This window comes from Tiliqua scincoides, chromosome 4 (genome assembly GCF_035046505.1).
Source record: "Tiliqua scincoides isolate rTilSci1 chromosome 4, rTilSci1.hap2, whole genome shotgun sequence".
In the NCBI taxonomy this organism is placed as follows: Eukaryota; Metazoa; Chordata; class Lepidosauria; order Squamata; family Scincidae; genus Tiliqua; species Tiliqua scincoides.
The window spans coordinates 55,737,897-55,751,385 of NC_089824.1; the positions used below are offsets into that span (position 1 = coordinate 55,737,897).

Below are 13,489 nucleotides of genomic sequence, written 5' to 3' on the forward strand. Positions count from 1 at the left end.
TTTGCTGCCTACTCCAGTTTTTCCCCCCGAACATGTCACACATTTCAATGTGCTTATGTAATCATTTTGCTTTGAAAACCCATTAATTTTTATTTCTGTTTGAGTTTTTTTAATTGTTGAAAATTGTTTGCAGGTATTTATCCAGCAATACAGCGAACTCTAACGACAACAGAACAAACACCATTGAGGATAAAAGTTTGGTATGTTTTACCTTATTCACTGAAAAAAGTAAATAAAAATAAAATACAACACTTTTGTTTGTAGCTTATCTTTAAAAAGAAATCAGTTAGTTAAAATTTTTGTAGATTAGTCTTCTTTCTCATAATGGATCGTTTTGTTTGAATATATTTGAAAAGTAAGGATGCTCACAAATTAACACTGCCATTTCTTCTTCAAAATGTGTTTATCATTTTAGCAATATACCAAAAGCAAACAACCTTAGAAGGTAATATATGTGCATTTAACTTGCAGTATCACTGATACAAATTTGTTTTAGTTCATTTGTTGACCCCTTGAAACATACAGTCCCAGGACTTTATTGCAAGATGTATCTTTCATTTGTGTGAAGGGAGGTCTGTTTTTGCTCATTTTTTCCCATCTCTAGCTCCCTGTACTTCTTGGTGGGGAGCATAGGGGGCCCTCAGAAGCAGACATATTGATTATAATTTGTGAAGGTACAACAGTTTTAAATGACTGCTAATAAGGCAGCATGATCCAGTCTTGAAAATTCCTGTAAAGCATGTCTTGTTGCCTTTTATCTATAAAGCTGGAGTCTTTGCAGAAAACTGTTTATGAGCTTGAAGAACAGCTACATAATGAAATGCAACTGAAGGATGAAATGGAACAAAAATTCAGGTTTGCTATTTTATTCTTGGAATTTTAGAATATTTTTATTTTTAGAATTTAGTGGACTTGCAGTATCTGGGGACTCTGTACCCACAGATTTAACCAACCACGGATTGAAAATAGTTTTGTTTTTTTTAAATCCCTGTTTCCTCCTCCTTCCTTTCCTTCTCCCTAGCTGCCAGTGCTGCCCTTAGAATGTGTGGCTGCAGGCTCTGGCTCACTGTCCTTTTCTATCTGCCTCTGTCAGCATCTCACCCAAAAGCTCCCTACAGTCCGGAGATGCTTTGGCATGGAAGCAGCCATTTAGCCTGTCACTCAGACAGGCCACCTCTGGGTTTATAGCCTACCATTTTTATGTGCTATGTAATTATATAGGAACTTGAGTATCCATGGGAACCACAGATACTGATGGTCCACTGTACATGAGTTTCATATCTTTTTATTGGTGGATTATAGTTGTGTTTAACACTTACTATGAATCAAAAGTGCATTAAATGGTCCAGCAAGAGGCTCACCATCTTAGGAATGTTCACATACTTGATAGCATAATTGTATTATTTCTCTCTGCCCCCTGCCACCCCACTCACAGGAATTGAGAAGAGTCCATTTCTTTAGCAAGTAGTTGGGTATCTGGCACTAGGGGGCAATACTGAGGCAATTGGATGGGTAACAATTGTGAAAGGACTACTAGGAAGCATTGATGGTGGCACTTGGGATATTTTTGCTTGCTGTCATTGAGAAAAGCGGACTCTTTATGGAAATAGATAACAATATTGAACTCCTTATGGAATTTGATAACAATACGCCTGGAGTCCAGAAAAGGGAAAGTGTTAATAAAAACTTTATTTCTATCCCGCCCTTCTCCCCAAAGGGATCCAGGGGAGCTAAGCTCTGATTGGATTGTAAATTTCTAGTGCGGTGAGAAGTCCTCTTGAGTCTGTCATACCTCTTCAAACTCATTCTGTTCCTTCTCAGAGTATATTTAGGTCAGGGGTGTCAAAACTTGTTTTGTAGAGTGGACCGAATACCATTCATGATGCCTGCTGAGGGCCGGAAATGATGTCATTAAGCAGGTGATGACCAAAAGTAAGCACTTTTTTCTCACTTAAGAAAGCAGCAAATGACAGAAAAGAAAATACACACATCTTGTTTGTATTTTCAAGATCTTTTAGCATCTCAGCATAGCTCAGCTGCTGAGAGAAGCTGCTAGGAGAGCCCAAGAGCTGGATAAAGGGCATCTGCAGGCTGCATCCAGCTTGTGGGCCTTATGTTTGACACCCCTGACTTAGGTCCTTGTCTAGTCCGTATGTTTATTGAGACAATATAATTCATATTTCTAGTGGCAGTTTCAAATAGACTGTAGACACCAGCCCTAACATTTGTTCCTTTACTCCTTGTTGAGCTCCAGTCTGTGCAAATCGTTGGTGCATGTCCGAAAAGCCCTGTGTTGAGCTTCTAAGCCCAGGAGGGGAATAGCATATGGTATAGGCCAGTACCTCCGATCCCGTCTCCTCGTAGGCCTGAACAGCCCCCACTCTGCCCTGTTATACCCCTCTTCCTCCTCTTTCCTCCCCCCCTTGCTGTCTGGTAGAAGCTTACCTGATCTGTCAGGCGTACCATCTGGATTCATCACCAGTAGGATGGTGCAGGCTTTCCACCAGCACAGACTACTCACTGGGTGCTACAGATGTGCTTTACAACGTGTTTGTGCCACCCTAGGCCATTGCACTGACGTAAGGTAAAATTATGATTGCGCCATCAGTTAGCTTTTGTTTCTAGTCATTAAGTACATGGATATCCTGTGTGTCTAGTAGGGTAGCTTTGCATTTGAAGTTATATACTGTACCCAGAGTTGAAACACTAACAGTTTTGCGTAATGTGCCTGTTAGTTTGTTACACTTTTTCAGATCACAAATAGGGAATTGAATAACACTAGCAACAAACAATGGCCACTACTATAGCTCTTTGTCTCGTCTTGTCCAAGTACTTGAGATTTTGGTTAGGCCTGTGTCTCTGAGTAGCTGAAAAATATTAATCCAAAAACAAAAAATAAGGGTCAGTTATCATATTCTCTTGTTTTTCTAGAACTTCAAACATTAAACTAGACAAGATAATGAAGGAATTAGATGAAGAGGTAAGTGTTGGAATTGTCCTTTTTAAAACTCTTTTAGAAATATATTTACATATAACATTTTTACACTGTACTAAATATGATTAGTTGGGAGTGCCCTTATTGCTGTGTATGTTTTATAGAAAAGTAGAATTTCAAAGGAGTCTAATCAACATGTTCAGCAAAACTGTGTGCTCTTCCTCTGGGATTATGCCTTCTTGCTTATAGGCTTAGGGGTATTGGCTGGAGGTTGTTTCTGCTTCTTGGAAAGTGAGGCAAGGGAAGTTTGGCATGATAGATCTGCTTAACCTTATGTAATGTGAAAGGGGTGCTGAACTCCCTTTTTTCACTTGGAAGCTTTTGTTTCTTTTCCAAGTCCTCTTGTTTTGTAGCAGGAGCTTGCTGTTCTTCATTCTCTTCTCTTTACAAGTAATTTCTCTCACTCTGCAATTCATCTTTTTTTTTTTAGTTCATAATATTTTCTGTCCAATTTTTCAACCATAGCCTTCCCTTTATTAAGATCCTGATCCAATTTACTGTATTGTTCTGATTCTTCTCTCTTATTAGCCTCCGTGTCTTTCAAATCCTTGTGTATAGCAGAAATACGCAGTTTCTTATTGATTACTTGCTCTAACGATTTCAGTTGTTTTTTAATCCACTTATCTTTAGAAGTAAACTGACTTCCTCTACCTTGCTTTTCATGGAGATCAGTTCTTTCAAAACCTTAAGGAAATAATTCATGTAAAAGTTTTTTAATTCAGTGTACCATACAAAAGACTTTGATGGATCATCCACATCAGGAAACAATTCTTCTGGGGAGTCCTTTACTTCAGATTATACTAAGAAAAGTCCAGGCAAATCATAATCATCCGAAACTGGATCTTCTTCCTCAGCCTGGTTTACAAGAGGCAAATAAGGAGTTGGGGTACACTTCTTTGCTTCGTTTTGACTCACTAAGCCCTTGAGGGGGTACTTTTATACCTCGGCACCTTTCCATTGAAGAACGAACTTAAAGCACTCTTCACTTCACCAATCTTTGGCTTATTATTGAGGGAATAGATTATCAGACAGGTTGGTGGATGGTGGTCCCTGGGATGCGATGTGGTTATATAGTTTGAAGAGTTCTTTTCTACTGCTGCTGGTGTTCACCAGGAGAGCTCACGAAGGTGCCATCCACTTTCTTTATATTTACGCTTGTCAACTAGGCTTTACCATTCAGTCTCCTGAGGGTCTGATGCAGAGTCTGGTACTCTGCCTGGATACTACCTCTTCCATATTGACTGCAAAGCTATTCTAGTAGGCTTCCCATTCCACCTTCATCTTCTGTCTGACCACTTTGTTCAGTTTCTGGTACTTTTTGAGTTGATGTGTTTGACTTGTTTCCGTTTATCTACCAGATCCAGACACTCATCTGAAATCCAGAGCTGTGTCCGACAGCAGATGGATGGAAACAGAGGGGCGACACATTCTAGGATGGATTCCATCCAATATCTACTTTTCTTCTGCATCAACATCATTCAGTGATTTGAGTGTTAAGACTTTGTTGGATAGGGCAATCAGGAATTCTTGTCTGAGTGCTGAATTCCTCAGACTTGCCCAGTTCAGTTTGACTGGTGGGGGTGCCCTGCATTTTGTCTGCTGTAGTTACAGCTGTACTTTAGCACAAACGAGGTAGTGATCAGATTCACAGTCAGACCCCTCACTGCATGTACATCTTTAGATTGGAATTGAGAGTTGATCTGAATGTAGTTCAGGATGGCTGAGTCTTTGCCAGATGGATTGTGCACATACTCTGGTGTTTGTGAGGGTACTGGAATAGAATAGTGTCACTGTTTCATTGATCATTAGTGAGTGGGATGGTCTGTGTACCAGATCCAGTGAGGCATAGTTGGGATACTGCAGCGATTGAGATTTTGCAGTTCAACAGTTCCATGGCGATGATTTCCTTTTGTCCAACATGGTGTCCAGTTCGCACATTCCATACAGCAGTGCGAATTTCCAGTTTCACTGTCATGAGTTCTGTGTTTTTGGCCAGTAGTCCATTTCTCACCAGCACCCTGGATCCCTGATGCTGGCACATTGGCTGCCCCAGATGCGGTAACTCCATCAAGGACGGTCCCAAACCCGGCTGCAAAAGGAGGAGGGTGGTCACCCTGCCACTGTGACTAGAACTGGGAAACCAGGGAACTCAGGCAAGCAACCACATGGATATCCAAGGCAGATCTAGCTGAGAGGCAACCAGAATTTTATTATGAGAACATTTTCAGGAATAGAATTGTTGCTTCTAAGACTCATGTTGTGGGCCAGGAAAACGTGAGTGAAGTTGGAAAGAAGACTTCTGGGAAAGAAGGGGTTATGTTGACACTGACTGCTTTGCTAGGTGCCGAAGAGAAGGAGAAGATGGAGGAGACTGCAGCTATTGGATCATTAGCACTCTCTTCTAATTTTGTGGAGTGGACCAAGTCACTGCTGAAATTATCAAAGCTGGGGGAGACATCCTGCTGCAAAGGTTCTGCTTCCTCCTGACATGCATCTGGCACTCGGAATGCATCTCACTAGCATGGATAAAAACCATCATCGTTTCAATCATGAAAAAGGCAATAGCTGAGAATGCAAGAACTACCATGGCATCAACCTCCTTTAAATCATCAGCAATGTGTTTATGAAGATGATACAATCAAGGCTCCAGAAACAACATGAACAGACCAACCGAGAAGAGCAGGCAGGATTCAGGCCACATCAGGTCTGCGTTGACCAAATATTCACCCTTCATCAATTGGTGGAGAAAAGAATCAGGTGTGGTTAACTTCAAATCATTGTCTTAACTTCAAATTTGCATTTGACTGTGTTCACTGGCCCGCACTGTGGAAGGCATTTGAGAATGAGCACATGCTGCTGAAGATCATCCAATTTATCCAAGCATCATACAGTGGCTCAGCTAGCAATGTGCAGATCCAAAACAAACTATCCAATGAATTCCCCATCTGAACTGGAGTCTGCCATGGAGATGTTGCTTCTCCCCTGCTTTTCAATATCATAATTGATACCATTATGAGGAATTCAAGGACAGGCTTAGCGTTCAGTATATCATAATCAGCTCCCTGACGGACTTGATGTTTGCAGATGATAGTGTCATATTTGCCGACACAGATGCAGAGACCACCAACATTATTTGGCAAATTATTCACATCGCCCAGTCCTACAGCTTAAGAATCAGTGTGGTTAAGTCCAAAGTTATGACCACAAATGGATCACAGACCAACGTTTACCTCAGTGGAGTCCAAATTGAGCAGGTTCAAGTATTCAAGTTCCTGGGATCACTGGTACAGAAGAAAAAAGGTGTGTCCATCACTGACCAGGCAACTGTAGCATTTACCTAGCTGAAATGGTGTCTCTAGAAGAAGACCAATATCTCCATCAAGACTAAAATTTGCCTCGTCCGAGTACTGGTCTTGCCAGTTCTCCTATATGGATCGAAAACTTGGACTCTGCTCAGATCAGACATGAACAAGTTTGAGGTCTTCCAAATGTGATGCTTGAGACAGATCCTGGGTGTCTCTCTTCTTGAGTGACATCGTAATGAGACAATTTGGATATGGTGCAATCCTCAATCATCAGTTGAAGAACAAATTCAAAAACGCAGACTGTGGTGGTTTGGTCACGTCTGCAGAATGAACACTAGCTGGCTGCCACACAAGCTCCTCTGGTGAGAGCAACCTCCCTACAGGAGGGTTTAGCAGGCAGCACCAAAGAAAACGTGGCTCAAACACATTGAGGAAGACCTAAGGAACCAGTGTTTGACCATTGACAAGGCAAGAAATATTTCCAGCAATCACCAAGTATGGAAGTGTGTCATGGATGAAATGCAGATCTCAGTGGCACCTACAACAGTGTATTGGCTGAGAGGTCATCCTGTTCTCCAAAGCCCAGCAAAGGACTGAAGAAGAAGATACCTACCTCATTTTCCATAGGGACTCTACCCACTTGCCACCATTCAGTGTATTCTACCCACGGGCCACCATTCAGTGTATTCTCCACCAGGCTTACGTGTCCTCTTCTTTGCCGACTTCCTGGCATGAGGCTTATTTGCTGTTTTGAATTCCGATTGAATTTGTGTCACCTGCAACTGACCTGCTGTGCCTACCACCTGTTGCCTTTGCTTCCTGTAAGATTGTTCTGGGGAAATTAATTCTGTTTCTCTTACTACCATTCCAAAAGGCTGATGTACATAATTCACCCCCTTTGGGAGAATTAATTCAGTTCCAGTTTCCTTTCCAAGATATTTAGCTCCAACTTGGGGAACAGAGTTCTCATACGTCATCTTTCTTCTTCCACATTTCCTTCTTCTCTACTATATTCTGTCCTTACACATAGGACAGGCTCACAGCTTACCCCTGTCCTAGTTAGCCTTCTAAAATCATCAATCACTGGCTCAAATTCTCTCCTCCAGTTCCTTCCTCTTTTAAAGATGCTAGGGCTGCCATCTTTGGTGAACATCTCCAGTTCACTCTGCCCCCTCTGTAATCACAGGGTACATTTCTAAATCCATATTCCTCATCTGGGGTTCTTTGTAAATGAGTAAAATCCTCTCTCCTCAATTTCTGAGCAATACAGGGAGGCCCTCATATCCACAGATTCCATATCGACAGATTCACTTATCTGTGGATCAGGTCTGTGGAGTCTCTCCCCCATGCTTGCCCCCTCTGGAGGCAGGGGAGGATATTCTCTGAATGGTCTTCTGAGCAAAGCAGAGGCTGCGGACATCTGTTCACATCTTCTACTGAGTTCAGACTGAGCCTTAGAGGGAAAAACTCATGACTGCTGGGTTTTTGGAAAATCCGGAAAAAACGCTTTTAATGCCTTGGGAGGCCCAGGGGCTTCCCCTGGCCTCATAATGCCTTATAAGGCAACAAAAACATCACTTCCAAGCTTTCCGAAAAACAGGAAATGACATTTTTAATGTCATATAAGGTGTTTGCCCATATTCACGGTTTCACTTAACTGGGAGGAGTGTTCTGGAACCGCACCCCTGCAGATTTGGGGACATATATGTATTACTGCTTCTCTTCCTTTTGGAACTTTGGAGTTTTCTCCATATACTCGTTTCTCTACCTGCATAAATTTCATCCTGTTCTCTCTCTCCCAAACTCTTCAATTTGTTTCTGCATTACTTGGGTTTGCTGTAGAAGGTACTCCACTCTCTTACCTCTCTCGATCTCTGTCATCATTCCAGTTGTCTTCTTCCTGCTCAGATTTCCATTCTTTCTTTATAGACTCCAAATGTCTCGTCCCTGTCTTTTGTCTGTCACATCCTCCATCCATAACTTCTCCCTGAGGACCTGTACTGTGCCTCCTTCCATTGCACAACCAGCTGTTGCTTCATTCCTTGTTTCCTATCCTCTTTTGCACTTGGAAAATTCATTAAAGCCTCCTTCTCTGATTAACTTCTGTTCTGTTTTCTTCACTTCAACCTCCTTCCACCATCTTTCCATAGTTTCCCAATACCAACGCTTCATTTCCTCATAAAAAGGTAATGTGGTAACACCATCCATGCCCTGCCATAGCATTCTCTACTCCATCTATTCCATTTTCAGATGTAGCTGCTGCAGTCTCAGCCAGCACATCCAATGATCCAGGAACCTCTATATCCACTGCTGTAACCCTTGCTAATTATACTGGGCTCTAGACTTCAACACCAACTGTACCCATTAAGGTGATGGGAAGATGTTCCCTTACACAATCCCAGCACTGCCACCAGGTAGTGCAAAAGGGGTGCTGAGCCCCTCTTTTCTTGCTTGGTAACATTACCATGGCCAATTTCTTTAGCAACTGGACTTGTCAGGTTCGCACTTGGTTCCCCTCAAACAGCATTGACACTGTGGGATTTCTTCTGAAGAATTTTACTATAAACTTTACAACAGTGAGGTAGGTATTAATGTATATTCTACAGGAGGTTTGCTCCTTGGTGGGGTGTTCCAGATGGTCTTCATGGAATGCTTCTCATGTACCACAGCCATTCCCAAGAATCTGCTCAGCAACCCTCAGAAGCAACTTCATTTCCTGCCCCAACAAGGATGGCAGTCAGGGAGCTTCTTAAGGCAGAACTGCAGCAATCCTTTCCCTCACAGCTTGTTTAAAAATAAGAGAAGGGGCCAAAACTCCAGAAAAAAACCAGTTTTGAAGGTCAGATAAAAGACTAAGAAAAAACCCAACCTAGTGTGCCTAGAGACAAGGTCAGTCTGGGGAATCAAGGGAACTCCTCCCCTCAGGAAGACTTTGTAACCTGACCTGCCTGCCTGAGAGGGAGGAGCTTCCCAGATGACAAGGACTGATGCTGTCATGGAAGCCACCAAGAAGGAGAATTCACAGGTAAACTCAAATCTCCTGTTCCTTGGTCCTTCCCAAGCCTCTGCAGCAGTTTTTTCCTCGAAGCAACTGTCTGTCTCCTCCACATTTGTTCCAACTGCCTCTTTTTAAACAGTTCTTTCCCAACATTCCAACTGCTATTCCCCCACCCAAAGTTCTTCTTTCTTAGAAATCTCCCTGCTTCTCTCATCCCTTTCCTGCTTCCTGGGTGTGTAACATGAATTTTGTTTCCAACTGTCCCATGGCACGGCAGTGGACAATGCAGAATGAACCCAATTCTTTTGCCCCAAAATATGTTCTCTTGACACCTTGACAGTAAGATACATAGAGAGGCTTGTGCCTGAGCTTCTTCAGGTCATTTCATTCATTTTAGCAACTGAAATGCCTGAGCTCTTCTACTGCCACCACTAAGAGCAGGGAGAGTTTAACAAGTGTGTGTGCATGTGTGGGCTCTCTGGCTGTTGTAATATTTTATTTATTTATATAAGAGATTTATATCCCATCTTTCTATCCAATGAAAGATACTCAAGGTGGCTCACAATTAAAAACATAAAATATACATATATAAAACACATTATAAACAACAAAACACAATAAAAAGCTGGAACCCAAATTAAAATCCATTCAAAAAGTGCCATGCTCCCTGGTGTCAGCATAAAAGGCCTCCCTAAATAAAAAGGTCTTAAGCCCCTGCAGAAAGGACTCTAAAGAGGGAGCTGTTCTCAATTCCAGGGGGAAGTAGTTCCACAAATGGGGAGCCACCACTGAGAAGGCTCTCTTTCTTGCTGCCATCCACCTCACCTACGCTAGTGGCGGCACAGTCAGAAAGGCCCCCTCTGATGACCTGAGAGGACGGGTTGGATTATATGGAAGCAGGCAATCCCTCAAATACCCTGGACCCAAGCCTTATAGGACTTTAAAAGTCAAAACTAGCACTTTGAATTCAGCTCAGAAACAAATTGGCAGCCAGTGTATCTGCCGAAGCAGTAGCCCGACTGAGTCGAACCAACGAGCCCCAGCAACCACATGGGCTGCCGCGTTCTGCACTAGAACTGCACAATATCAAGGAGCTTATTTTCTTGTCCAGCCATACTCCTGGACATAACCTTTCCAACCTGTTATATTGAAAAACACTTGGTTATGGATTGCATAAATGTCCTTATTTAGAACATTCATGTGATTGTTTATAAATTTTCTAAATAAAATAATTTGTAATAAACCAATTTAATCAGAGATGAGCATCATGCTAATGATTAGTCCCTATAGAACTTTAATTTTGTTCTAGTAGTCTTTGCCTACCAACAATTATTTTTTAATGAAAATTTAATGGCAATGTTTATAACAGGGGAGTCAGAGAAAAAACATGGAATCAACTGTGGCTCAGGTTGAAAAGGAGAATATGCTGTTGCAACACAGAATAAATGAATATCAAAGGAAAGTCGAACAGGAGAATGAGAAACGCCGGAATGTAGAGAATGAAGGTGAGTGTATTTGCCCTGTGCTTTAATTTTGTACCACTGTAGAATTGACTCACAATGTGTGAAAATCTTAACAATAGCATGACTGGATCATGCTTGATTTATACATGCCTTGGTATGGTTACTTGCTTTTTTCTAGTGGTGTGGCAATTATGTCTTATTTAATGTTCTTCTTTGCATCTAGTGTCGACATTAAAAGATCAGTTGGAAGACTTAAAAAAAATTAGTCAGCACACACACATTACAAATGAGAAAATAACTCAATTGCAAAAGCAAGTAAGTAATTTACTGTTTTGTTTCCTTTTCAATGTGTCATCTTAGGATATATCCGAATGTAATAGAACATGTTAACTGTATGCTAACCCCCTGTTACATTTTTCTTCTCTTGCCATAACAGCTTGAAGAGGCAAATGATTTACTGAGGACAGAGTCAGATACGGCAGCAAGATTGAGAAAAAGTCATACAGAAATGAGCAAATCAATAAGTCAGTTTGAATCTTTAAATAGGGAACTTCAAGAAAGATGCAGAGTTCTAGAGAGCACAAAATTACAAGTAGAAAAAGATTATTATCAACTGCAATCTGCATTGGAAGTAGAGCGAAGGGATAGGAGTCATGGATCAGAAATTATCGGAGAGCTACAAGGTAAATCCCCTCCCCCCATACCAGGCTGATTTTTCATAACTTAATGTTAGAATTATTCTAAGCATTTTATGAAAACTTTGAAAACATTCTGGTTTCTTTTGTAACAGATAACAAGGGTGTTTTTAAATTTGTGGCTCCTAAGCTTCTCACAAGTTTTTGACCTTCAATCAAAGTATTGCAGATATATGTTCTCACTTTACACCCAAACCACCAGTATGCCTATGTACTGTTTTTTTCTATTTACTTGATTTATATCCTGCCTTTCTCCCTGAAGGGCAACCAGCACATTAAAATACATATAAATTAAAAATGTATAAAATGCATAAATTAAAGCCAGCCAATAGCAGGCAGCAGCTATAAAAACCATCAGTTCTAAAAACATTAAATAATTATTAAAAAATCAGCATATACCAATCTGCAACCAGTTTGCATACCCTTAAAAGCCCTACTGGGTTCTGAAAGCTTTTCAAAATAAGAAGCTCTTCAGGCCTCTCCGGAAGGCTTCTAAAGAAAAAATAGTTCCGTGGTAGAGGAAGGGCATTCCTGACTATATGGAAAAACCCTTGCACCAGCACAAGGTAGGGTGAGCTGTTTAATGACTTCTCCTCTGTGCAGAGGGCTGACTGCTATCCCAGTCCAGCCCTACCTCACCAAGTGAACAGACGTAAACTGCTGGGTTGTAGCACAGGCGCTTCAGTTTTTTTAGTTTCTTTCTCCTCTAACCTCTTGTCTCACAGATGGGCCCTAAACAGGAAAGAGGGAGGATTCAGCATTGACTCCCTGGGGTGACCGCATTGGCAGTAAAGAGCTCAAATGCATCTATTCATGTAACAGAGGCAAGTTCCTCTGTGCCTCAACACCCAAGTCTGTCCAGCACTTCTGCAGCGAAGGTCAATGAGGTTCACTTTGCCTCACTGTCATGGGCTTTGCTGCACTGTGGCACACTGCACCCAGGAGGGCTTGGCTTACCTGTGCATTTTCATAGTGGCAGTAGATAGCCAGTAGGAAGCTGACAGGCCTCCCAGTCAATCCAGGATTTTTTCTCCTGTGTCCTTGGGTGTGACAAAGCAGGACCCTTACTGCTTACCAGGCGTGCCCAAAGGTAGACGATAACTGCTGAAATTGTTTCAGAATCTTTGGAGACCAGCAGGTGCCATCTTGAAGTTCCAGCTGTAAGTGAGTGTTGATCTGAACAGTGGGCGGAGCTGGTTACCAGGGTGACCTCTTCTGGAAGGGGAAGTCAAACTGCGTTATGTCAGCAGGGGAGGACACTTCCAGGCAGGAGCAAAACATATTCACCCCAGAAGTGCAATCACAAATACTAGCCTGGATTAAGATGGTGGTACAAGAAATGCTATCATTGCAGACTGTCAGTTGCCAGAGAGAGGGCAACAACCATTTAGGAAGCATCCCGATAAGCATTACAGGGTTGTTAGTCCCTCTATGGTCTCTGAATCCATATTCAACTCTGAAACCAACACAAAGGGAAGGAATTCCATAGAACAGGTGTCACTACCAAGAAGGCTCTGTTTCTTACCACCACCACCAGAAGGACCCTCTCAGATGAAGAAAGCAGGCCAGGTTATACAGAAGGAGGTGTCTTTCAAATATGCTGGTCCCTAGACATAAAGTGCTTTAAAGATCAAAACCAACACCTTGAGTTGGGCCTGGAAACGAAACAGCAGCCAGTTCAGACACTGAAACAATGGTCTGACAGAGTCAAACCCTCAGCATCCAGCAACCACACCAGCCACTGCATTCTGCACTAGCTGTACCTTCCGGACCGTATTCAAGGGCAACCTCGCACAGAATGCATTACAGTAGTCCAATCGTGATGTTACCATGGCATGGACCACCATGGTCAGACCCAGCAGAGGCAGGTATGGCTGTAGCTGGTGCACCAGCCAAAGCTGGACAAAGGCACCCCTGGCCACAGCTGGCACCTGGACATCTAGGAGCAGCTATGGACCTGCTTTTTCAGGGGGAATGCAACCCTGTTCAGAGAAGGGCGATAATACAGTACCTGCATTGTGGATTTCTTAACC

The 13,489-nt window shown here is 42.2% G+C and overlaps 1 protein-coding gene across 1 annotated transcript in view; it reads left to right on the plus strand.

Moving 5' to 3' along the window:
- Positions 1 to 13,489, plus strand: part of ROCK1 (Rho associated coiled-coil containing protein kinase 1) — a 125,552-nt gene that overhangs the window by 66,885 nt on the left and 45,178 nt on the right. The window contains exons 11-16 of the mRNA XM_066623169.1: positions 134 to 200; positions 767 to 855; positions 2,932 to 2,980; positions 10,668 to 10,803; positions 10,985 to 11,076; positions 11,198 to 11,444. Of these exons, the coding sequence (XP_066479266.1) occupies positions 134 to 200; positions 767 to 855; positions 2,932 to 2,980; positions 10,668 to 10,803; positions 10,985 to 11,076; positions 11,198 to 11,444 (680 nt within the window). The remainder of the gene's footprint in view (positions 1 to 133; positions 201 to 766; positions 856 to 2,931; positions 2,981 to 10,667; positions 10,804 to 10,984; positions 11,077 to 11,197; positions 11,445 to 13,489) is intronic.